Source organism: Leuciscus leuciscus, assembly GCF_965113295.1.
Source record: "Leuciscus leuciscus genome assembly, chromosome: 23".
NCBI lineage: Eukaryota > Metazoa > Chordata > Actinopteri > Cypriniformes > Leuciscidae > Leuciscus > Leuciscus leuciscus.
Window position 1 is genome coordinate 11,549,588 of NC_138747.1, and position 25,435 is coordinate 11,575,022.

Genomic DNA, 25,435 nt, shown 5'->3' on the forward strand with positions numbered 1-25,435 from the left:
CTGCTTTTTGGTCTGAGAGTTTGGAAAGGAGCATAACATAGCACATTATTAATAAAGCCTGGAAGTCACCTATCCCAGCTGTCATCTCTGATTAGAGTTTCACTCAGTCAGCCGCAGGCTTCTTCTACCCAAGACAGCCCAAATGGCCCTGCAGAGAGCCACGTGACCCCTGCTGCACATTCCCAGACTGTTCATTCACAACATAACTGCTATCTTACAATGTGATGACTGGATGCCTAGAGCCCATGCACTGTATCTAGATATCTAGTTTAAGATGACTACAATAAAAACATTAAAATGTCAAATATTGTCAAAATCAATTGGCAAAAGACCCCAAAATTATTGTGATCAGGCTGGGTGGTGAGAATAAAGAGCTGGCAATGAAGGCAATCAAAATAACTGAATATCTCAAAAAGATATGATGAAAGCAGACAAATTAATTACATGTTTTCATAAATTCATTCACTCCTAAAAAATTGCCGTTGGAAGCTGATAGAATGAAAGTGACAGTCCAAGATGAACATAAAATGGATCTCCTTATAAAAAATCCTGCAGCGCATCATGGTAATGATATCAGATAGTACCATATTCAGATTATTACCATAGTCATGTCCCATGGTATTCACATGGTACTCCAATGTATTTTAAAGACAACCTTAAAATCAGCATGAAACGGAAGTTACAATTGTGAAGTATATTAGAGTGAAAAGTCTTCTCGAACAAGAAAAATGTAGGGCGGAACTTGATTTTGCAGGAATTTATTGGATTATTGTGTTTTGCTATTGCTGTGATCTCATGTGAGTGATAAGTTGTCCCGCCCTCGCACTTGTAAAAAACACGTCATCAGAGAAGAGAAGAGCTGTCTCTGTAAGATTGAGGGGAAGTTATTTAGATTAAACTGTATTAAGTGTAATTATACGTTTGTTACATTGTAACTATACATTTGTTACAGTGTAATTATACATTTGTTACAGTGTAATACATTTTTTTATGTGTAATTACACATGATTCAGTGTAATTATATTTGTATTACACTTTATACCTTTATTACAGTGTAATAATAAATTGTCTAATAAGCTTTATTACAGTGTAATTATGCCTTTATTACAGTGGAATATATTTAGTACAGTGGAATTACACATTTTTAAAGTGTAACAATACATTTGTTAGTGAAATTATACATGTTTAGTTATACGCTTGTTACAGTGTAATACATTTAAGTGTATTAAGTGTAATTATTTGTTTGTTACAGTGTACTTATACATGTATTACAGTGTAATTATACATTTATTACAGTGGAATTACAAATTTTTTAATGTCCTATATCCTTTGATATTGATGGAGTTCATGTGAAGCCTTCGTCATCTTTTGGCTCTCATATTTCTTCTCTTGTTAAAAAACTTTTTTTCCATCTTCGTAATATTGCACATCTTCGATCTTCTCTCACTCTAGCTGATGCTGAAACCTTAATTCATGCATTAATCACATCACGTCTGGATTATTGCAATGCTCTATTTCTTGGTCTGACCAAAAAACCTATTGCAAGATTACAGTATATGTTCAAAACTCAGCAGCAAGAGTTCTCACCTCCACCAGGCGTTCTGCTCACATTACTCCTCTGCTTCATGACCTCCACTGGCTATCCGTGGCATCACATATTCACTTTAAGGTATTACTTTTAATGTTTATGGCATTAAATGGTCTCGCACTTCCATATCTGTCTGATCTACTTTACTCTTACCACCCTGCCCGGTCCCTTAGATCAGCTGAACTTGGTTTATTGTCCATCCCTCGTTTCCGGTTGTCTACTGTAGGTGGAAGGTCATTTAGTGTTAATGCTCCTAAATTAAGGAAAACACTACCCCTTACACTTCATAATATCTCATATGTGGCTACATTCAAGACACGGCTAAAAACATATTATTTTGGATAATGTGACTAAATGTGTCCTTATGTGATTGTAATGTGTGTGCGGGTGTGTAAATGTATTGTAATGTACAATGTAAAGCGACCTTGAGCTACTGAAAGGTGCTATGTGAATAAAACTTCTTCTTATGATTCAGTGTAATTATACATTTATTACAGTGTAATAATAAATGTGTAAGTATACCTTTATTACAGTGTAATAATACATTGTGTAATTGTACCTTTATTACAGTGTAATTATACCTTTATTACAGTGTAATAATAAATTGTAATCATACATTTTTACTAAATACACTACTTACACTTTTTTTACAGTGTAAATACGAGGGGGCAAATTATTTAAATAGTAATAATAATTAGGAGCACGAATGAGTTAATTATAATAAATACTGTAATTTTCCATAAAAATGGATTTCTAGGTGACTACTTGGTAATTTTTTGTTACATCTTGTCCATTATATTGAGGTATGCTGATGATAGATCCATCACACAGTTCAGTTCAGGAGCATAACCATGGAAACCGTGGTTATTATTAAGTGATCATTTGCATGTCCATTAGCTGCCAGTTTTTAGTTATATTCTCATGTGACAGTCAAGCTTCACTGGTATATTCTATATAATTACCCTTCGCTATTTCAGAGGCAATTATCTCACGAATGGGTTTAGATCATGTACTGCAAGATCAGCCTAGAGTGCTGTGTTAGAGGGAAGATAGTCAAACACATAATTTACTATTAAAGCGCATGGTATCATATTTTATATTATTACTTTGCATGACAAAAACAGAATAAGGTCTACAGAACAGGCCAGCTAAATAACCAAAATTATATTTTTATTTTTTTAAAGATGCTTGAAGCCTGTTCCAGGATGCATTTTTCTATGGATGTTTGCCTCCATTAGTCATCTCATCTCATCTCATCTCATCTCATCTCATCTCATCCATTAAACTGAGCAGCAGTGTCATGGAAGCAGTACTGTCACCAGTTTGGATGTCATTTCATTTATCAAATCTTCTGCTAAGGCTTCTGTCATGAACCGCAAATGGCTAAATCCCTGTGTAAATCTACCTGATGTCTCTGCTCCTTCTCTACCTCTGCAAACAATACCCTATAAAACTCGACATACAGTATAGAATTATTATTTTTATTTTTTTATATACAAACAGCTAGTGTAAGTCCTGACCTAAGAGATTTTTCCTAAGAGAGGCAATATTTTTCGTGTCTACATTTTCCATGCCTTTTTTGCAGTCAAATTGAAGACCACATACAGCATTCATTTTATACAATGTTAGTAAATGGAATAGACTAAAGATCATCACAATATCATTTTATTTATGCAACTTACAATGTTTTCTTAAACAACCTGTACTATCTATAAAAGTTATTTATTATCAAATCCCTTAATTGTTCAAACATTCCCATAATATATTAATATATACATATATATTAAAATGAATACATTAAAAAGCAGCAGCATGATTGGAGATTAGTCTCTTATGCTCAGGCTGTATTTATTTGATCAAAAATACAGTAAAACTGCAATGTTGTGGATGTGAAATAGTATTACAATTTAAAATAACTATTTTCTATTTTAAAATGTAATTTATTCCTGTGATGACAAAACTGAATTTTCAGCATTACTAATCCATTCTCCAGTGTCACATGTACACAATAACAGTTGTGTTGCTTAATATTTTTGTGAAAACCGTGATTCATTTTTCCAGGACTTTTTGATAGAGAATCAACAGAAATCTTCTGTAACAATGTAAAAGTGATCAATTTAATGCATGTTTGATGTAATTAAAATATTGATAAAAAAAAAAAAAAAATCTTACTTACAGTAGTGCACATTGAATGAATCATAAAGCATTAAATAGCATTGACAGGCAATTGTTTGTATTGTTAAAGTGCTATTCTAGATATTACTGCTTATGTATATTTCCCATTAAATTCAAATAATGGCTATGTACACATGCGTATCATTACTTCCCCTGTTGATCCATGCATTTCTATGCATTTCCACCTTCTCATCCATTAACAATTAGCTGGCTGATGTGTGAAGGCATGGTGTAGAGGATGAGGAAGAGGAAAATCCCCAGGATAACCAGAATGAGCAAAGCAATGATGTACTTCTTGTATTTCTTCCAGATGAAGAACACAAAGGTCTTCAAGGGGTTCACAAACCAGTTGAAGGAAGTCTTAGGACGGCTTAAGGGGACAAAAAAAATCTTATTTACGTAGCACATTTTAGCAAGCACACAATTAAAATTAAAATATGCAAACTTGAAATGATATAAATGCATTTTGGTCCCTTACTTTGGTTTGTCCAGAGGTTCGGGTTCTTTGCGTGCTTTTCCCACAGGGTTCTTCTCGGCTTCCTCAGCTGGCACTAAGTGGAACTCTGCCTCTACTTTACCCTGCAAACCACATAAATGAACGAAGGGTTTGAGTCTACCTTTACAAAGTAAACAAGTGTGTTACTACATTCATTGTAGTCAATGTTGGAGCACTAAAGAAGTGATGGTACCATTAAGAGGAAGGTGTTTCCACTGTTGTCCACAAATTGCAGATCTTCTGGTTTCATGTTGCCACGCTTACTGGACTTTTTTTTCTTCTTCTTGTTTTTCTTCTCTTGTTCTGCCTCTCTCTCCTCTCTTTCGATGTCCTCCTGGCTCTTTAGTTTGATGAGCGGCCACCAGCCCTTCATCCTCTTGCTGCGGAAGATGGAGAAGCGAGGGCCGGCCTTGTCTTTGGCCATCTTGATGCTGCATTGCTCTGATGATTTTGCTGCACGGACCATATCGCTGAGACGCAACTCTATGGATCCTAGCCGTAACAGTTGGAAAGGAATTCATGTTTTTACTGACTAACTAGAAAATGTAAGTAGATTACATACATGACCAGTGACTAAAACCACTAACCCAAGAAGTCATTGGAACCGATGCGGTCATAATCCCAGACCTGCAGTACCAGAGCAGCCGGCTGGCGGAACTCAGTCTCCTCAAGGGAGAACAGGGACTCCTTCTTCTTGTAGATGACCTCCTTCTCCGTGGGAAGATAGTCAAAGTTGAAGACAAAGCGCCAGTTGAAGTTGCCTTCACCAGTGAGGGAATTAAAATGCACATCCGTCTCCTGTTTCTCATCCTCCAGACCTTTAATCCAGCTGGTGAATGTAATACACATAAATGCACATGCATATGGACAAATATTTTGTTTATGTACGTAATTGTTAAGGAATATTACAAACATTATAATTCGAATTATTTATTATTTTATTATACGCTAGTGTTTCGGGTAAACAAGATTTTTTTGTGTTTAAAAAAAAAGTCTCTTCTCATCAAGGCTGCATTTATTTGATAAAAAATCCAAATCTACAGAAAAAAAAAAAAAGGTTGTGCTGCTTAATATTTGTGTGGAAACTGTGATGCTTTTTTTTTTTCAAGATGTTTGATGAAAAGAAAGCTCAAAACAACAGCATTTATTTGCATACATCAACTGACCCCGAACTTTTGAACCGTAGTGTTCATGTAGTTCACGTAGTTTTTATGGAATATAATTGTGCAATATAACCTTGTGCATCCTTACCCTTTAACATAGATGTCACTTGATGGCTCTCCAGTGAAAGGATTGACATCATCCAGTACAACATCGTCAGTATTCCAAATGATCACACGCAGCTCATAACTAGAGACATAGGGTTAAAATATTCTCTCATTAAATAAATATAGCACATCAGCAAGATGTAAATTAAAAGAGCAGAATGATTATTCTTGAGAGAGATGTAGGAAGGAACCTTCTTTAATTCTCTATATTTAGTCGTTTGGGTGAAATTGTGTCCTTTGAACATGATGATCAATTTGAGTCCCTATACAGTATATATATGTATATAGGCCTATATATAGCTTCAGTATAATGTGATATCATCTTGATTACCTCTCTGGAAGTCTAGGTTTGATATTAACAGGTGGTGGTGGAGGTACATCTACAGGAAACATGTCAATCCACATGTGAACGTAACCCTGTTAGGTGAAAGGCAAAGACATAAGAGATTATGTTGCAACTACATAGTAATCTGATTTGATGAAATACTAATTTAATTGGAGCATATCAGATCCAAGACGAAAAACAAAAAATGGGGAGGATTAACAATGGAAATCGCCACCAATCAACCTCGAACTTCGGTGCATGAGCACCACATTCCTAACTACAGCTCTAACTTTGAATAGTGTAAGTGAAGATTTGACCCAGGCTAACTGGCTTGACTAAGATTGCTAACAAGTCACTGTGTGTGATGGAGTTTGACCTGAGGAAGGCCAGGCTTTTCCGCGTTAAGCAGTGAGCGGACCTCCACATGCTCAGGAACCAGAGGACACGCTCCCTCACAGAACTCTCTCATCTCCTTCCAGCGCTGAAGGACATTTAGAGCTTTATGCTCATCCAGCTCTGCATAGTCTTCTTCTGTCTTCTTATTCTTCTTCAGCAATTCTGCAGCACCAAATTCTCATTTTAATAATCTGTTATCCATAAACAGATACATCCAACATGGTGTTTATGGGTGCATGACTAAATATGCAAATGCAACATATACATATATATTTAATTAATTAATAATAAAAAATATTTATAATTGTATGTACAAACATGTATATGTATATATATATACACACACACACACATTTAGCATTTTCACATGAAAGAATATTTTTCTTGTGATCAGTATAAATGGCAAATATCCAGATTAAACAAAATGTTATTTACAAAAAAATTTGCATTTTGATATGAAATAATTGTTTTTGATCAGTATAAAAAGGCAAATATCCAGATTAAATAACATTTTATTTACTTACAAAAATTAGCATTTTGACATGAAAGAATATTTTTCCTTTTGATCAGTATAAAAAGGCAAATATCCAGATTCAATGTCGTAAAACAATAAAAGGAAGTGAATATTTTATTTATAGCCCCTGTATATCTGTTTTGAGCCAAGCTCAAATTTTCTTTTCTTCAGAAAACAGGGAAACTGAACAAAGGGTTTGTTTTTGTATTACATGAAGGTACTTTATAACCTTTATTTTAAAATATTAAAATATTATAATGCCATTTCCACCTTCTGGAAAAGCCTCATTGGGAACTTTGAAGATCATGTTGAGAACTTTAATTTCAGACTCCCGGTACTCTGGAGATGGAATCCCATTTTTGCGGCAGAGCTCCAATAATATCGCAGTGGGTTTCTTGGCATCTCTCCATTTATTGTAGCCATCCCTGAAATCACAAGACAGTCTAATCTGATTTAACCTGTAGAGAATCAAATGAAAATCAGGCCACAAAACTGCCTGATTTGTCTCAGTCTAAAACGCTGCAGCTGCAAACAATCAACTGAGAGCACTCCAAATATGAGCTTCAAAGCAGTCGATGAGCTTTCAGAAATTCTGATGATGATGAAGACAATAATGACAACGACAGCAGTGGCCACGACAAAGATAATAATACTAATCATCATTATAATCATTATCACCATCATCATAAAAGGCTAAAGCCATTACCCACTTATCATAATGAAGGGCCAGGCCACACCCGGCACGGTGGCGGCTGAAGAAACGGTTCTCCAGGTCCACGTGGGTCTCGCCAATCAGGTCATCGGAGCCCACAAGGTCATGGTCAAACACGTACAGGGTGAGCTCTGTCTCCAAGGGGAAGGACACGGTCAGCTCGAACACTCTGCGGGGAGTACATCGAATCAGTAAACAATTCTGACAACAATATCACAAACTATAGTTTTCAGCTGCCAATATACATGTGCTTTCAAGAGTAAAAAAAAACAGACAAAGCTTCAACTAAAAATGCTCTTTAATCTTTAAACTTAAAGGCGGAGCTTTATAGCTACCATAGTTTCTCCCATTCATTTTGTGAATAGACAGCACTTACTCTCCAAACACTGGGTTCAGTTGTTTGGGAATGTATCGCTCTTTGCTGTCCATTTGCTGCTTGCCAACTTTCACCACCACATAGGGGTCTGCCTTTCCATTTGGGTCTGTGGGTGCCAGATTGGTTGCCTTAGGGTCCACAAGGAAAAGAAGCATAAAAAATTCATTCAGATAAATGAGCAGAAAATACATGGAGTTGTAGGATTGAAAATAATCCAAGATATTTTAAGTGAACAAAGACATTTGCTTTACTGTTTTCCACCCCCTCTTTCCCCAATGACCATTTGGAGTTCCTAAAGGCACAGAGTGTGGCCAGCACAGGGCTGATAGTGATCAAGGCCTGTAGGCCAAGATATGTGTACTTGGGGGTCAATGAATTGTCACACCTTTAGTACAATGGGGGAAATTGTAATTATCTGATTGGTCAGTCTCACATTTGGGTTTTAGTCACATGGTCAGGGAAAGGATAAAAGAAGATTGTAACTGTTGCTCTGTCTCTTTTATGCTCTGTCTCTTCTGATTCTCTGGGTCCCTTTCTTAGGGCCCTCTCTCTTTGCCTCCTCTTTTCTTTCTCTCTTACTCTCTACTCTCTCTCTCTCTCTCTCTCTCTTTCTATGCTGGGTACAATTAATGGTATAAGTTTTTATCATCTCATACATCTATTTTGTAACTATTTTAAGTGTAACCATAACCATATATTGTCATTAAACCCTTTCAATTACAAATAATGTGCTAACTAGTTTTGATTTGCTATTGACTTTGAAGTGCTACCTATTGCATTACAATATCGTCACTCTATATAGCAACACTCTCCCACATATTAAGCTATTGTAACTGCACTTATTTCCGACGTTGGTATAAGTAGCAATGGGTGGTAATAGACAAGAAATGTACAGTTTTCTACCATCTTGCTGACAACGTTTCTTTAGTCATTTCGACAGTCTTGCAGCCTGAACCCCTGCAGGAAATCCACCCTTACAGAGTTGTGAAGGAAAACACTGCACCATGGTGATGCATGCAATGTGTGTGTTCTTGTATAATTGTGATAAATATGGTGATGCAAATCGTGAAAAACAAAGTTGCGATGTAATGGAAGTAGCAACAGATCTTCTGTATTGCGAGAAAGCATAGTGGAACAGATTATCGAAAAAGATCGAAATGGAGGGCAGGACTTAATTCTATAGCTGTGTCATTTAGAAGGCTGCGTTTTCTGGAGATCGCATTTGTCACTGAGGCTGCTTCCTTTCAGTAAACTGACATTCCAAAGTCATTAAGAATGTACAACAGTTTATGCTTCACTAGGAATAACGGTCAATTTTATGTTGGTTACTGTTCTGAAATAAGACATCCTTTATGAAGTATGCAGTCGACAAGTGTGATCTCCGGAGGACGCAGCCTTCGTAATGAGACACACACTATGAATCGGTTGTTGATTGGATGATGACCGATCTAAATGTGAGTTTGTAGATGATTTTTAGAAAGGGGTGGGGTTTATGAAAATCCAAGAAGTTCATGTCCACTCAGAATTTGTAAATTGGAAATAAATGTACTCACTTTAATTACATACACCCTCACAAGGACTTTGATGGGTGTATTTTTGGGAATCGCATTAGTGATCTGACAGTCTGCGTCCTCGTCTTCGGGAGCGATTGGGTATATCAGAAAGGATCCCTGCAATGAAGCACAGCTCTGGTTTAACCTCTAATCCTCGACTTCCTTCATGCATGCCGTCACACTGTTGATGTAAGGCATAAGAGCTTGCCAAAACACACATCTTACCTTAAATTTACCCATATATCTCGTACTTTCATCTTCCTCTTCATCGTCCAGGCTGGATTTGCCTTTGTAGACAGGAAATATGTGCAACCAATCCATGAACTGACTAAATTCATTTTCCAGTTCAGACTTGTAAAGCTAGGGAATAAAAAAAAAGAAAAGAAAAGAAAAAAGGCAGAGAATGTATACTGAAAATTGTTTTGGTTGGTCTGAGAACGGAAACAAAACACTGTAAACACATTGAAACATTTTAACAAATAAAAGAACTGCCGTTTGAAGAATATTTCAAACCTCTATGGTGGCAATGTTCTTCCTCTTTGGAGCAGGAGGCTCCATTTCAATCACAGCCTCATCGTCCTCTGCCTCTAGCGCAGACATGGTCAGTGCTGCTCCATCTGCAAAATGTGACATTACATTGATGCTTTGAAATAAATTCAGTCCTAAGCATTTTACTTAAAGTAGAGTATGGTCACTTAGGCCACAGTCAAATGTATGAATGTCATCGTCATCACATTAGAAAGCTCAAACCAAGTGGTATCTGTAAAGCGCAAACAAATTATGCTACAACTTTTCTTAGAGGAAATTTCACTTTCAATCAGTCCATAGCTGATTTTAGTGCATGTATGAAGTAATTTACCTTCCGATTCACACAGGTGTAGCAGAGAAACCACATGGTTTGGTATTTTGTTAATGTTATGTAGTGCATTTGTCAATCAATTTTAAGCGTGTTCAAAATACATTTTGAGGCCTTTGTCGGAATTTGTTGTTGGGATGATCACAATTAAATCATGCTTTGCATTTATAATACCTCCATCGTGCCCATCTTCCAGGTCATCCTCTTTCTCCTCCTGAAGAAGAGACACAAGACTTTTAAATGTTGAAGAAAACAATAAGGCACGCAATTTATCAAAAATCAGTTATCACCTGTTTTTCGAGTTCAGCCAGTGACGCATAATATTTAGACCACCAATCAAGCTCCTCCTTTTCTGGTGGCTCCTCCTCTAACTCCTCCTCTTTTTTAATCACCCTTTTGATTGGAGACTGAAAATGTAGTTTTGCACAAATACTTATTTTAAAATGTTGATTATGTCATTTACTCACCCTCGTGTCCTTCCATGGTTTTAATTTGTGAACAGGCCTTAACACACTAACTATGAACACAGATTTTTAAAAGCCAAACACACACACTCATGATTAAAAGCCTCCCATTTGGATGTCAGCAGGGGTCTTGGCTAGGCAGTGGCTGGCCAATTAATCAGAGTGATCTAACAGCAGGAGCTCAAACTGCCACAGGAACACACTTCACTGCGCTCAACAAACCAGCAGATTCACACCATAATCAACAGGTTAATGGGTGCAAAGGACTTCACATTTAATAACGGCAGACTGTTGATGGTTAAAAACATGTGCGCTAAGTACTCATTAGGAGCTATTTCAAACACCCCAATGCAGCCAACTAACGTCATCACACCCAGACTAGATACCCCATGACCACAAGGCAGCTGTATGTGGCTGAATAAAAGTGCTTGCAAAACCTCTGAAAACTGGTGGAAGATGGCAGATATCATTTTGAGACCGTTTTGCACATATGGCGAGTAGAAATTTGAGGAACAATGAAGAAAGTGGTCACTCTTATGGACTGAAAAATAAAGACAGTGGAACTTACTGTGACTAAGTTGAGAGGGTTGATAGGAATTTTGGAATGCTTCAATGCAAGTCCTCCCAAATCCATGGTGATCACCGTGGTTAGTGGAGTGGTCTTCTTGGGAGGCTTTTTCTCTAAAGTCATGAGAGAATGTTTAGGAATTTGCCATATTCAAAACCAGTCAACGTCAATCACCAACTTTAGATGTGAAAGTATTATTTTAATGAAAATGTGGTCATCCTCCAATTCAATACAGTTAAAAAGAGTCTAGGGTCAGTACATAAATAGCTGTTTTCTATTTTAATATATTTATGTAATGTATTCCTGTGATGACAAAGCTGAATTTTAGAGGCCTTAGCTCCAGTCTTCAGTGTCACATGATCCTTTTGAAATCAGTTTAATATGCTGAATTGGTTCTCATGAAACCATAATACATTGTTTTGCAGGATTCTTTGATAAAAAAGACATTTATTTGAAATGGAAATTATAATATTATAAATATCTTTATAGCTATAGCAAAAAAAAACAAAAAAAATTATAATAATAATATATATAATATATATAATATTTTTACTTTCACTTGATCAATTTAATGCATCCTTGCTGAATAAAGGTATTAATTTACTTTGAGAAAATAATCTTACTGTCCTCAAAGATTTGAACGGTAGTATTGCACATCATTTAAACACCTTATTTAAAAACCTTCATTGTTTATTGTTTGGGTAGAAAAGAATATAACTATGAGTGCAAAAAAGCGGTTGTTCTGAAAAAAGGAGCAATAATCAGTCTTTACAAACATTACAAGAAATGAGCAAATCTCAATATGTGATCTTATAAGACAAGTCTTATGAGTCATATTTTGCAATTCGTTGCAAGTAATTCTTGATGTTATCAAAAACATGAATGACTGAATATGTAAAAAAAAAAAAAAAAAATGTAAACAAAATATGTACCTTAAACTAGAGCAATATAAGAGTGTGGTCACTGTTTTTTTTCTCATTTCAACAATGTTTCATGTCATCCTATTTTTTTATACAGCATAAGAGTCTGGTGGACTTTTAAATGTAAAATATTTATGTACACAGCAGATGCTTTCATTTTTGGCCTTTAAACCACAAGCATATGAGCTATATAAGGTTCCATACCCTCAGGCTCCTCCTCCTCATCTTTCCACTCCTCTTGGTCCCTGGGCCCAAATTGCACAAGGTTTTGAACCACGTGAGTTCCCACCAGGACCATCCTCCCAAACGCCCTCTGCTCCATAATGAAGATAGTAAGAGGAGGATGCAGGTAGACAAGCTCTGGAAGTTCCTGAGGACACATGACCAGTTATGAGATATTGTGCAATTGTGATAATAAAAGTAAGCAGTAGATGATTAATATTAAATCACCTTCATCAAATATTTAATGTGTCGTAAATTTTAAATGTTTAAATATTTAATATTTGTCTGTCATAAAAGCATATTATTGCTTTTGTGTTTGTAAAAGGCATCACCAAGCAATCGCAAATAAAAACCTACAACTGACAAAGACAGGGCAACATATTGTCCAATGAATCATTCTAAGACATCAGACTATCAAATTAAAAGAACTCAACAGCAGCCAGAATCTAACCAGCTTTGCTTTGTAATTCTGAGACAGTATATGTGATCAAAGATGAAAGTATGTTCTTAACACAGCTCTTAAGATAAGGTCTAATACTTTAATAAGAGGGAGTCTTACAACATCAAAGTGTTTAACCACATCATTGAAGTTGGGGTTGAGCTTGTAGCTCTGAATCTCCTCCGACTCGATCATCTTGCCCGCACACTCCATCCTCACTTGAGGCCGCTCCACTTCAAATAGGTTGACTCTTTTCAGGTCCCTCAGGCCCCAGTACAGCACCTGCCGTTTAAGGGTTCGAGTTCAAAACACTGTAGTGCACGTACCAAACTAGTCAGCTGGCAAACTTTTGCTGTTATTTTAAAGGCTCTCTTGGGGATTGATTTATCAATACATCTGTTTTATGTGATAAATCAATTTGTTCTTGTGCATTTAAGACCTTTAAATGTTGATGTTAAATACAACTGTGCTTTTGATTCAGTTTATTTCTGTTCAAGGTTGTGCCTTCGTACCTCTATTCTGTATTGCCTCAGCACGGGTCGCACTCCCTCAGGAATGATATAATGGCATTCTTCTTCAATGTACTGTGGTTCTTTGGGATCAACATCCAGTGGCAGACTTGGCTGAGATTGATTCAGAGCACACATACATGACATTTAAAAGGCTTTTTTTTTTACACTTTCTGTTGTTAATAGAGGTGGAGGTGAATTTAGCAGCAGGATTGACTACAAGTCATCTTTATCTTCAGGTAAAATATGTACTGTATATATACTGTTCAAAAGTTTGGGTTCTTTTAGATTTTTATAAGAAATTAATACTTTTTTTTTCAGCTAGGATGTATTAATATTGATGTATTAGATCAAAATCGACATGGAAGACAACATATTTCTATTTCAAATAAATGCTGCTCTTTAGAATGTTTCATGCATCAAAGAATCCTGAGAAAAATGTATCAAGATTTCCACAAAACAGTTATTTTAAATTGAAAACGTGTGTGTGTTTGTGTGTGCGCACATCCCTTTCTATCCATTCAGCTGAATAAAGATGTTCTCCAACACACAAATTAATGCTTTTAGTCGTGTGAATGTGTGCACAAAGCAAGATAATCTATTCACTGTCTTTTGCAGTGAAATTAATGAGAAAATACAGGGGTCCCACCTCTCCAAAGCCAGAGTAATCCAACTCGATTAGTTCAAGAGCAGCCAAAATTTCACCAGCTTTGCTTTTGCCTTTTGTGATCTCAAAAAACTGCAGCTGGGGCTTTTTATATGGCTCTTCCACAAACTTCAGCTCTGGCTTCGCAAATGCACGACCAAGGTCTTGTGGACTGCCCTGTTGTAACATTGAAACATACCACACATGAATCAAATAAATTATATTGTGTAATAAATATTCATAAATCTGACATCCAGTTATCACATATAAATCACATTATAGGTGATTCACAGATTATAGCATTTCAAAGCATTTGAATGCATTAAAGTGTCACTCACTAGTTTGTTGTAGTCATAGATGTTGATGATGACCACAGGTGGGTCTTCTCTGTACTCGTCCTTACTGCCCTCCATCAGAACCTGATCATAGAGGAGTAACTCACACCATGTCGGGGACAGAGTTTCTTCCATCACCTACAAACCATACAAATGCAAACCATACAAAATTGCAATCAATACAGGCTGAATGATTAATTTATATGCCCATTCAGATCCTATTGGACTTAATGGACCTGCTATAAATGACCAATACATCTCTTGGGAACTGAATAAAAGTTCAAAGCTTTTCATATCCATTGCTTTTTATTGAGGACATAGAACAAAATTAACTTGTATGTTCATATATGAGACCCACCCTTGTGACCTGACACTGAGTGTTGAACACAACCTTGGTGAAGGGGTCGGACAGTCCATTGTCATCAGCTGCAATGATGCCACGTGCCTGATAAATGTGAGCACGTAACTGGAAATAACGACTGTCTGGATGAAAGGACAAGGGAGGTATGGTATTTTTCATGAAAGTGAATCCAAATGTCATCCAAATGGAAATATATTGGTTTTCAAAGGAGCCCGAGACAATTATGGAAAATATCAGAGTGGTTTGTATTGGGAGAAAGTACCTTCCACTGCTAATTTGGTAGGAGGCAAGTTACGGGGAATCAATGTGCCAAATGTCGCCTCTTCATAAATGGGTCTAAACTCTGCTGGAAGGCTAGTGACATAGTTTTTTGCGTACTTTGTGATACCAAGCCACATATAGACTTCCAGTTTGGCAAAGATTTCCCCCACTGGCCCTCCAGGGGTCTACAGAATGAAAAGTATAAAAAGTAAGCCACACATATATATTTTAAATATTTTTAGGGAAAACAACAAAATCGAAAGAACCCCCCCCTTTCATTTACCAAACTATTTCATGGCAGTTTTATTTTAGGAAACAAGTAATAAATTGTTTTGGACAGAACAAAATGTTGCAATATAATGTAGGAATTCACCTTCATGTACACAGCAGTGATTTTCCCACAGTCTTTACCCTTCTCCTCTTCCACCAGTGAAAAGAGGATGGAGGGTGCTGGGATCCTGGCATAGGCCACTCGCCTTCCTCCACTTAACATCCATAAAAATACATCAGGCAGTGTGCTCTGAGGCTGACATATGAGAATACAAACACACTTATATACAGTTCTGCTGGCAAAACAGTGTGTGTGTGTGTGTGTGTGTGTGTGTGTGTGTGTGTGTGTGTGTGTGTGTGTGTGTGTGTGTGTGTGTGTGTGTGTGTGTGTGTGTGTGTGTGTGTGTGTGTGTGTGTGTGTGTGTGTGTGTGTGTGTGTGTAAGGTAAACATTAAGATACAGCATATTGATAGCATTACTTCTAGGGCCAGAAAGCGGAGCCTCTTTGCAATATTCTTGAGATCTACTAGTCTGTCTTTAACTGTATTTCTGGTGACTCTCTTTTTGACTCTCAGGATCTGTTTGGCCAGCAAAACCTGCAAAATAAGGCAATTAATATGACATTCTCAATGAAGACTGTTAGTGCAACTAAACCATATATCCATAATACCAAAACCAATACAATTTACTTACAATGTTCCTTTTGATGAGCCCCACACGGCACTTATCCAGGGTGTTTTGGCGCGCATTTCTCTTCCTGTCTAAGTTACTGATGTACTGCCTGAGAGCCGATGAGAATAGGTTTTCTATTATCCATAATGTGCTATGTAAGAAACGGCTACAATGAACTCAATACAATAGTCATGCAAATGTGTCCTACTTGCAAGTGGAAAAGAACTCCAGCACGACATCCACCAAACGTTCTTTAGCCTTGATTTTTGATCTTTTCAACAGCATCTCCACTTCATCAATGCCATATTCCTTGAAGAATATAGGACATAATTCAAACTTAGATAATTTCAACAAATTTGTGAAAAGGATGAGGGGAATAACCTAGCATTTTAAAATACCATATTTGTAATCCAGATAATTAAAGACAAGAGTATTCAATATCTGCACTCACCAGCCGGTCAGCCATCTTGGACAACCAGTTGCTGTTGTGGAATCGGAAGGTGTGATCCTCAAAGTTGCTCCACACAAAGACACATGGTTTCTCTCGGAACAAGGGAATGCAACTAAATGATCTGAACGAGAAAAATAATGATATTTTCAGTTATTCCTCCATAATCCTACTGCACTCCACATGATTATAAGCTGTCAGCCTTGAGGATGTCATTTCACCCGTCATATTCAGTGGGCTGTGGTCTCCTGGGTGCCGTGACAGATCTGTCTTGAGGCCCAGGGTTCAGAAGTTGATCTCTCTCCAGCTCATCATCTGATTCAAGCAACGGCTGTCTGTCCTCAGCCAAATTCTCCTGACTACCACTCTTGCTGGACTTCACTACCACATCTGCAGTTTTCCCATAGTTCCCTGTGAAGCAGCGTTGTTCTTGTTAAGTAAAACTATATTAAACATCTTTTTCATTAATTAATTTCATTAATTGAAATAAAGCTGAAATAAAATAAAATATAAATATAGCATTTAACTTAAAAAACTTGCCTTGCAACTAACTGAAATAAAATAAATTTTAATTCTAGTACTAAAAGTACTAAAAATAATATATATATATAGATTTTTTAAAATGATAGATATAAAGCTATACAGATTTTTTAAAAACTAATAAAAATGACAAAGCACATCACAAAATTACTAAAACTTTAACATACTGAAAATATAAAAACAAAAGCTACTTCAAAATATTAATAAATGCTATGATAGGTAAATAAATAATACTATAATAACCAATTTCAATAAGATTTGAAGTGTACTGTTGTATAAGTGGCTTGTACTCAAATAGTTGTTTATATTAAGTGGCAATATGATATTAAAAAGTCCAGTCTTACCTATAGAGAGCTCAAAGGTGACAGGTTTGATGCCAATAATAGGATCTATCATTGTAACTTCAAAGAAGGACGCAAACAACAAAAATTCATCCTTCTCTCCAGTGAAATTCTACATTAGAAAAAACAGATACACTGTCGATTAAACTTAATACTGTATATGTAATAATAGTTTAGTGCAAGTGTGATATTGAGAATTAGTGTGTCCCAAATAGCATGCTGAAATGAGTATTCCAAAGATACCCGGATGGTCTACTTTTCTGGTTAGAATCTGAAGTACAGATCTGTGCGCACTCTAACGGCTAATATTGCCCACAATCCATTGCACGTTGGATGAGGATTCGATTAAAACTACAAACACAAATAAAAAATGTGACGGATGTGCAGGTCTGACGGTTAAATAGAGAGGTTTAGATAAAGGCGTTTGACTGATTAATAATCAGTATCTAACCTGACGAAAATATATTTATTCAATGTTATCCACATTATATTTCATTTGTGAACTTTTGTAAAGATACGTTTGGTCATTAACTTTTAAATGCATCATTATGGAAACACATGAGGAGAGTTCTCTGCATGAAAGACCCACGACAGGCAGATAAACGTGCTGCTACATTTCTCTCCTAAACGGTAGGAAATTAAATTAAATTGAATGTGGAGGATTTTAACTGTGACAAGATGATTGACAGAGCAGTTTAAACAGTGACAGGATGCACGTAACTAAGCGACAGCTGTCCTTTAAATACGCAGTTATGATGACGTAATATGTAAAGTTTGCCTACTTTTTTGCTACACACTCAAAAGTATGTACTTTTTCGTCATAAAAAGAGTACATACTTGTAGGGCATAGTATAAGTAGGCAAATTGGGATGCAGCATTTGCTTTTCTTGCAAATGAATCAGTGTATTGAAAGAATCAATAGAGAGAATTATTTGATGACTCACTCATAAAGACTTGTGATCACCTCCTGCCATAACAAGTTACTGAAAACTCCTCACGTAGCCTGTTAGGGTGTTGTCTTGCAACACCACTCGGCCAATCAAATTCAAAGACCATAACTAACTGTTGTATAATCTGAAATACTACATGAATGAAGGACCGTTCATCTTTTCCTACCAGGCAAACTTTGTCACTGACCTCAGGAAGAGGGTGAACCTCTTCCACTTCCACTGTGACGGTAGTTGGTACCTCAGCGCCACTATCTTCAGATTCCTCGCCAGGCCCACTGGGACTCTGCACTGCTGAATAAAATCATCCTCTAGTCAATGATTACAGTGCTAGAGCATCTTTGATACATGTCTGTGTGTATATGAATGCATTATTCTAATATGTGAATAAAGTTAACATTACATATTGACATTAAAAGTTAGTGACAACTAGTGACAAACAAGTTTCAGACACTCCCGACAACTGAAATTGGTCGAACAAACAAGTAGCCCTGCCCCAAAACTAGAGCTAATGTTGTTATGTCTGGCCCATTCAGGATGCTCAAATAAACAGATCCCTTTTAGCGCCACCAAGGCAAAGAAATTGCAAACTTCACCAAACATAGTGTGCATATATTTATTTTACTATTTCTTTTTACTACCTTCTTTGCCTGCTGTTTTATTTTTCTTGGACTTTCGGCTCTTGCGTTTAAGATTAAGCCTGCTGATTGAGCTCTTCACATTAGCAGCAGGCTTACTCTCCGTCACCACAGCCGTAGGGGAGGAATAAACCTCCACACTCAGTGAGAGCAGCATTCTGCCCCTGTAGAAGATCCCTTCACTCAGACCTTCATTAAGATCCCTGTGGATGTCTCTCAGCGTGGAGTTTTGAGGAGAGCCGTAGAGATTGACCCAAGCTGGGCCAAAAGTGGGATTGAAACCTGATGAAGGAAAGACAGGGAGTAGGTTGCAAAAGGTATAATAAAGTAGAAGTTGTTCACCAAGAGGTAAAAAACTGAGGTAACCAGAAGGCACCTAAATGTTAAAACGAGGATGCGGATACATGACTGAGGGATTCAAAAACTAATTTGGACTTAAAGGGATAGATACAGTGCCCTCCACAATTATTGAACCCCCTGGTAAATATGATCAAAATTGGCTGTAAAAAATAAATCTGCATCGATTATCCTTGTGATCTTTCATTCAAAAAATTTGAAAAATTCTAACCTTTCATTGAAGTAAAAGAATTGAAAGTGGGGGGAAATCACATTATGAAATAAATGTTTTTCTCCAAAACACGTTGGCCACAATTATTGAAACCCTTTTATTAAATACTTTTTGCAATCTCCTTTTGCCAAGATAACAGCTCTGAGTCTTCTTCTATAATGCCTGATGAGTTTGGAGAATAACTGACAAGAGATCAGAGACCATTCCTCCATACAGAATCTCTCCAGATCCTTCAGATTCCCAGATCCATGTTGGTGCTTCTCCTCTTCAGTTCAGCCCACTCATCAGGTCAGGGGACTGAGACGGTCATGGCAGAAGCTTCATTTTGTGCTCCACAACAAATTTTTGTTTTGATTTTGATGTTTGTTTTGGATCGTTGTCCTGATGGAAGATCCAACCACGGCATATTATAAGATTTCTAGCAGAAGGCGTCAGGTTTAGATTTTTTATCTGTTGATATTTGATAGAATCCACAATGCCATGTATCTGAACAAGAAGTCCAGGACCTCCAGCAGAAAAATATGCCCACAACATTAAAGATCCAATGGTATATTAAATTGTACACATGGGGTACTTTTTATCCTTGTGTTCACCAAACCCATCTAGTGTGTTTGCTGCCAAAAAGCTCTGTTTTAGTCTCATCTGACCACAGAACCCTGTGTTGTTTGAAGATCCAGTCGTGTCTGACAATTAAATTTGCTGGAATTTGTTTTTGGATGAGCGAGGAGGTTTTTTTTTAAACCCTCCCAAACAACATGTGGGGATGTAGGGGTTGTTTGATAATTTTTTTTTTTAGGCTTTCTGACCCTAAGACTCAACTAATCTCTGCAATTCTCCATCTGTGATCCTTGGAGAGTCTTTGGCCAGTCAAACTTTCATACTCGCCGTGCATTAAGACAGTATAGACACACGTCCTTTTCCTGTCAGATTCATAACATCTTTAGTTGGTTATAACTTCTTAATTATTGCCCTGATGGTCAAAATGGGGATTTTCAATTCTTTAGCTATTGTCTTACAGCCACTTTCTAGTTTGTGATGCTCAACAATCTTTTGCTACGCATCAGAACTATATTCTGTGGTTTTACTCATTGTGATGGATGATTAAGGGGATTTGGCCTTTGTGTTTCCTCATATTTAAACTTCTGTGAAACACGAAGTCATAGCTGGACAGTTTCATGTTCCTAGTCCCCCTGGTGTACTAAAAAAGGTAAATATTAATGGGAATATACTTCAGAGATATTTTACTCGTAAAAAATTCTAGGGGTTTCAATAATTGTGGCCAACATGTTTTGGAGAAAAACATTTATTTCATAATGTGATTTCCCCCCACTTTCAATTCTTTTACTTCAATGAAAGGTTAGAATTTTGCACATTTTTTGAATGAAAGATCACAAGGATAATCGATGCAGATTTATTTTTTACAGCCAATTTTGATCATATTTACCAGGGGGTTCAATAATTGTGGAGGGCACTGTAATACAATTTTTTTAATTTTGTCATCATTTATTCACCCTCCTGCCATTCCAAAACTCTATGACTGACTTTCTTCAGTAGAACACAAAAGAAGATATTTTGAAGAATGTTGGTAACAAAAGAGTTTTGGTTCCCACTGACTTCCTTTTTTTCCCTTTTTTTTTTTTGACCATACAATGGAAGTCAGTAGGAACGAAATTGTTTGTTTACCAAAATTCTATAATATACATATATTGTTCCAAAGAAGAAAAAAAGTCATACAGGTTTAGAACAACATGAGGGTGAGTAAATGATGACAGATTTAGCTATATCCGGTAGACTATCCATTTAAACTTGCAGTATTCAGTATTAAAACTGACCATTTCGGTTGGGATTGGAGATTTGAAGAAGGTCCAGGAAGTGTGTTGCCACAGCCACATCTCCAATGTTGGAATCATCAAGGATCTGGATCTTGATCCGCCGAGCAAGAGGAGGAAACTGCTCAATGAAGGATATTTGTTCATTCCACCCAGGAGCATTGGTGTTACTATCTACTGACGTTTCCCCCTATCAAACATATTAACATATTATTTTCCATGCATTTTTTTAGGAGTATTCTACTATAGTTAAAAACTGACTGAATTTATTTAAAAAAAACTATATGTAGACTAACGTGTTTGTTTGATGGGAACAGAGAGTTCAGATTTGGCTTCTGAATCCACTTTTAATTTTTTTTTTTTTTTTACATAAGACATGCTCTGACATCATAGCAATTTATTTTGAGCAGAACTATTTGCCAACACCCTGTGTGGCAATACTCTTAGAACAGTTCAAATACTGACGCACCTCAGCCCATTTAACAAACAAAAGCACTGTCAGGGTGGGTGGGTGGATGTGTGTGTGTGTGTGTGTGTGTGTGTGTGTGTGTGTGTGTGTGTGTGTGTGTGTGTGTGTGTGTGTGTGTGTGTGTGTGTGTGTGTGTGTGTGTGTGTGTGTGTGTGTGTGTGTGTGTGTGTGTGTGTGTCATTTGACAAAAGTGTTATTTTACATAAGACAAGTGTGTGGAAATGAATTTAAAAATGAAAACAGAACATCATAAGGAAAAGAAACTAAATTTGTATTTATTTAGATCATTTGACTGTTTAAATAGTACTGTCAAGGCATACATCAAAGAAAGAGTTTAAGCAAACATATCGTGACAAAGACTTTCAGTTCTTCTAGTTTAAACCTTCTGTGTTAGAAATACTCGGAACAAAATGTCTTATTCAAAGTTAGATAGAAAGAAAATCACCTGCTGTCCTGCGAACGTGACCTGAACATAAGGGTCAAGGAAAACCTTCTTGTCTCTCATTATCTTCCCCATGAAACCAGAGTTCATGCTGGGTAGGCCTTCAGCTCTGAAGATCTTCAGGACAAACTTTGCCCAAGGACGTTCTGATGGCATCCTCTTTGGAAGGAGAAGGTTCCTACATGTCACATGAAAATATACCAAAAACATTTAGGTTTCAGCTGCTGAAAAGTATCTATTGAACACACTGATGCCAATGGCCAAAGAACCAAACATCTAATATTAATGTTTATTTTAGTGGGAATGGGTTCATAAGAGAAGAACTGCCATGTAACATAAGGCAAGCTCTTACTTTTCAATGTCATCATTCTGGCTGCCAGCTGGTGCCAGGCTGACCATGCCCATAGGGTCTCCTTTCATTACCACACTCACTGTGCACTTCACATAGCCTTTAATTCCCGAGCGGGTATCTTTTGGGTCAGTAAGCGGAGCCCATTTCTGGTAGAAGCGGTGATCTGTGAAATATATTGGCTGTGTTAAGTTGTTGTAATGGTCAATGTTGCAGTTTCTAAGTCAACCTATAATCATTCTTTTTCACCACTGGTGATGAGTTAATTATCACCATTAAAATGTCTAGGGAATGTTTTACCAATGCAATGAACTCTAAGCCTGTATTGTTCATTTTGGCTCTGTGTATCAAAGATTGCAATCAGAATTTATTGTTTCTTAAGCTGGGTTTATATCAATATTAAAGGGGCTTTATGTAGAATTCAGAAACACTGCAGTACAGAATCGCTCTTTTTGCATTATCGTGAACATACAGTAATTAATTTCATGTGTCATAGAACGTAACAGAGGGTTTCGAGTGCATGCATAAACGTCACTTCCTTTTGATTGCCATGGCAAAAACGTAATATAAAAGTCCTTCACATAAAAATCAGTCTGCTGGCTTTCATAGAAAACCTAGGAAGTAAGGTCTCGTTTTTTAAGTTTCGTCCCAAGCTGTTCACACATTTACAATAAAATGCGATTAATACATGAAAAATCTTACATATAGCGCCTTTATTGCTAAAGCGTCATGCTACCTGGCTGCTGATGCACAGTGCTGATGTCGATCTTAAAGGTTCCTATGTGGCTCATCAAAAAGGCAAGGATTTTCTTATGAACCACCTAAAATAAAAGAAAATAGCCATGATACATACAACACACATATAGCTAAAATACTGTCAGATAACAAAAAGGATAATATATAAATTACACTATGTAACTTTTTCTTTTTCTAAATGAACAATACATCATCAATCCTTCTTCCAAAACGTGTTTTTGTCTTACCATGATTCACAATGGTAAGTCTATTATAAGTGTTTATATTTTAGACCTGGATGGTTTTCGCAGGAAATTACGTACATGCATCACTCGTCCGAGCGTGTCTCGTCAAATCCGTAAATAGAGAAAAGTTGTCACAACGAGCGAGAAAAGTTGACATGGAGCACGCTAAATATTGAACCTCAGGGGAATCACCCATTTAATAAAACGCTGAACAGAGGAGATTCTGCTGGCAAAATGAGAATTCGACATAAAACAAGAATCAACATTGGCTTGGCTTTTTTCGGAGATTACAAGAACTGAAGGATTTGAAATTTTGGCGTTTGAAAAGGTGCCATTTTTATTACTTAACAGGTGAGTAGGGTATTTTATTGAACACATCTTGAGATCCTTTGCATCTAAACACCTGTGCCACGAACCATATTCATCGGCACAGTCACACATTGCTGAAGCACAACCATAACATGTTCTTCCGCAAAATGCATGCAGTTTTGTTTTAACCACTAGAGGGCCAGAAATTACATAGTGTACCTTGAATACATGTCAAAAATAGTTTATTATGGCTGACTGAACCTGACTACATTTGGTTACACCCAATAAGTAATACTTAAGGGTCAGATTAAGCAGAATTAGCATGTGCATTATCAGTTATTACAGGCAAAATATTAGTGCATAAAACTTTAGCTGCTACATATGTAAGAAATTGATGTAAGTCCCTTTAAATCTTTCTTTAATCCTTTATGTTTGTATGTCTCTAGTGTCTCTGGGAATACTTACCGAAATTTGAATCACTTTATCAAAGAGCACATCTTGTGTCTCTTGGAATTCAAACATGAAGTTCTGAAAGACAAAAACAGAGAAACAAAACAATCGAGAGATGCTCAAAGCTTTAGATGCTTAAAGGCCCTTTCACACCAAGAACGATATAACTACGCTAACTATAACGATAACTAGCATCCACACCACCTGACGATATAATTCTGTTTATACTACGCACGTTGCAGTTTTGTCTTCTGCCTCTTTAAATATTCAAGCTCTTTAAAGCAGGGTGGATTCTGATTGGCTGTCAATGATTTTATCGTTCATTAGATGGAAAAAATCCACCTTAAAGTGATTCCAACAGTATCGTCTCTCTGTGAAGTTATCGTTATAGTTGTGGTGTGGACTGCTATACTCTCTGACACAGGTTACCTTATTGGTTACCTGTTCAATTCAGAGTTGATTTTAAGATTTTAGTATTTGTATTCAAAGCACTCCATGGTCCATACTTAAATTTCAGATCGTCTTTATTCCTACTCTCCCGAGAAAATGCTCAGATCCTCCTCCCAGCTGTTACTGACTGTTCCAAAATCTCGGCTAAAATCACTAAAGGTGAAAGGGCTTTCTCAGTTCTTGGTCCAAAGCTCTGGAACTCCTTACCTTTTTCCATCAGATCATCCCCTTTATAATCTACATTTAAATAATCTCTTTAAAAAACATTCTCAGGCTTCTGCTTAACTCGATAACACCTTTAGTTTTAATCGTATTTTTATTTGTTTGGTGATGTTTTGTATTAATCCTGTTATTTTCTGATCTGCTTTTCTTTTTAATTATTTTAATAGTAGGCTTATTTCAAATCTTTTTTGTTTATATAATTCTTTTATTGTAGGATGATATTTTGCTATGACAGTTGTGCAGCTTTGGTCAGCTTTCATGTTGTTTTAAGGTGCTATATAAACAAACTTGACCTTGACCTTTATATTTATAAGGAGTTATTATCGCTCTTGGTGTAAACGGACCTTAAAGCTGAGTTCTTTGCAAGCAGTTACCTCATTGTAAAATGGACAATTGGTAGACTTCTGAGTAGCTGTGTGCCTTTTCTCATCCCCAATAGTCACATACACTGCTGGGTTGATGTTCACCCCTACCAGTTTCTGAGCTTCAACCACATTTACATTCACCTGAGGGGAAAAAAGAGTGCA

At 36.7% G+C, this 25,435-nt stretch overlaps 1 protein-coding gene across 2 annotated transcripts in view; it reads right to left on the bottom strand.

The window, feature by feature from the left end:
• Positions 1-3,237: 3,237 nt before the first annotated feature.
• fer1l4 (fer-1 like family member 4) overlaps positions 3,238-25,435 on the bottom strand; it is a 28,388-nt gene continuing 6,190 nt past the window's right edge. Inside the window, exons 9-46 of one of the 2 annotated variants that reach the window (XM_082155386.1) lie at positions 25,283-25,414; positions 24,252-24,314; positions 23,234-23,318; positions 22,501-22,663; positions 22,152-22,326; positions 21,241-21,427; positions 18,844-19,122; positions 18,393-18,493; positions 17,259-17,367; positions 16,596-16,785; positions 16,378-16,498; positions 16,135-16,235; positions 15,948-16,035; positions 15,734-15,850; positions 15,358-15,510; positions 14,986-15,169; positions 14,721-14,845; positions 14,366-14,500; positions 14,031-14,204; positions 13,385-13,495; positions 12,993-13,154; positions 12,416-12,581; positions 11,292-11,404; positions 10,550-10,666; positions 10,434-10,473; positions 9,917-10,020; positions 9,629-9,763; positions 9,404-9,520; positions 7,851-7,978; positions 7,473-7,643; positions 7,033-7,187; positions 6,229-6,410; positions 5,859-5,944; positions 5,511-5,609; positions 4,847-5,088; positions 4,453-4,751; positions 4,242-4,342; positions 3,238-4,133 (exon numbers count right to left, since the gene is read on the bottom strand). In XM_082155386.1, the coding sequence (XP_082011512.1) occupies positions 3,953-4,133; positions 4,242-4,342; positions 4,453-4,751; positions 4,847-5,088; positions 5,511-5,609; positions 5,859-5,944; positions 6,229-6,410; positions 7,033-7,187; positions 7,473-7,643; positions 7,851-7,978; positions 9,404-9,520; positions 9,629-9,763; positions 9,917-10,020; positions 10,434-10,473; positions 10,550-10,666; positions 11,292-11,404; positions 12,416-12,581; positions 12,993-13,154; positions 13,385-13,495; positions 14,031-14,204; positions 14,366-14,500; positions 14,721-14,845; positions 14,986-15,169; positions 15,358-15,510; positions 15,734-15,850; positions 15,948-16,035; positions 16,135-16,235; positions 16,378-16,498; positions 16,596-16,785; positions 17,259-17,367; positions 18,393-18,493; positions 18,844-19,122; positions 21,241-21,427; positions 22,152-22,326; positions 22,501-22,663; positions 23,234-23,318; positions 24,252-24,314; positions 25,283-25,414 (5,391 nt within the window). In that variant the 3' untranslated portion in view covers positions 3,238-3,952. Of the gene's footprint in view, positions 4,134-4,241; positions 4,343-4,452; positions 4,752-4,846; positions 5,089-5,510; positions 5,610-5,858; positions 5,945-6,228; positions 6,411-7,032; positions 7,188-7,472; positions 7,644-7,850; positions 7,979-9,403; positions 9,521-9,628; positions 9,764-9,916; positions 10,021-10,433; positions 10,474-10,549; positions 10,667-11,291; positions 11,405-12,415; positions 12,582-12,992; positions 13,155-13,384; positions 13,496-14,030; positions 14,205-14,365; positions 14,501-14,720; positions 14,846-14,985; positions 15,170-15,357; positions 15,511-15,733; positions 15,851-15,947; positions 16,036-16,134; positions 16,236-16,377; positions 16,499-16,595; positions 16,786-17,258; positions 17,368-18,392; positions 18,497-18,843; positions 19,123-21,240; positions 21,428-22,151; positions 22,327-22,500; positions 22,664-23,233; positions 23,319-24,251; positions 24,315-25,282; positions 25,415-25,435 lie in introns of both variants that reach the window. The other variant, XM_082155385.1, reaches the window with a different exon arrangement.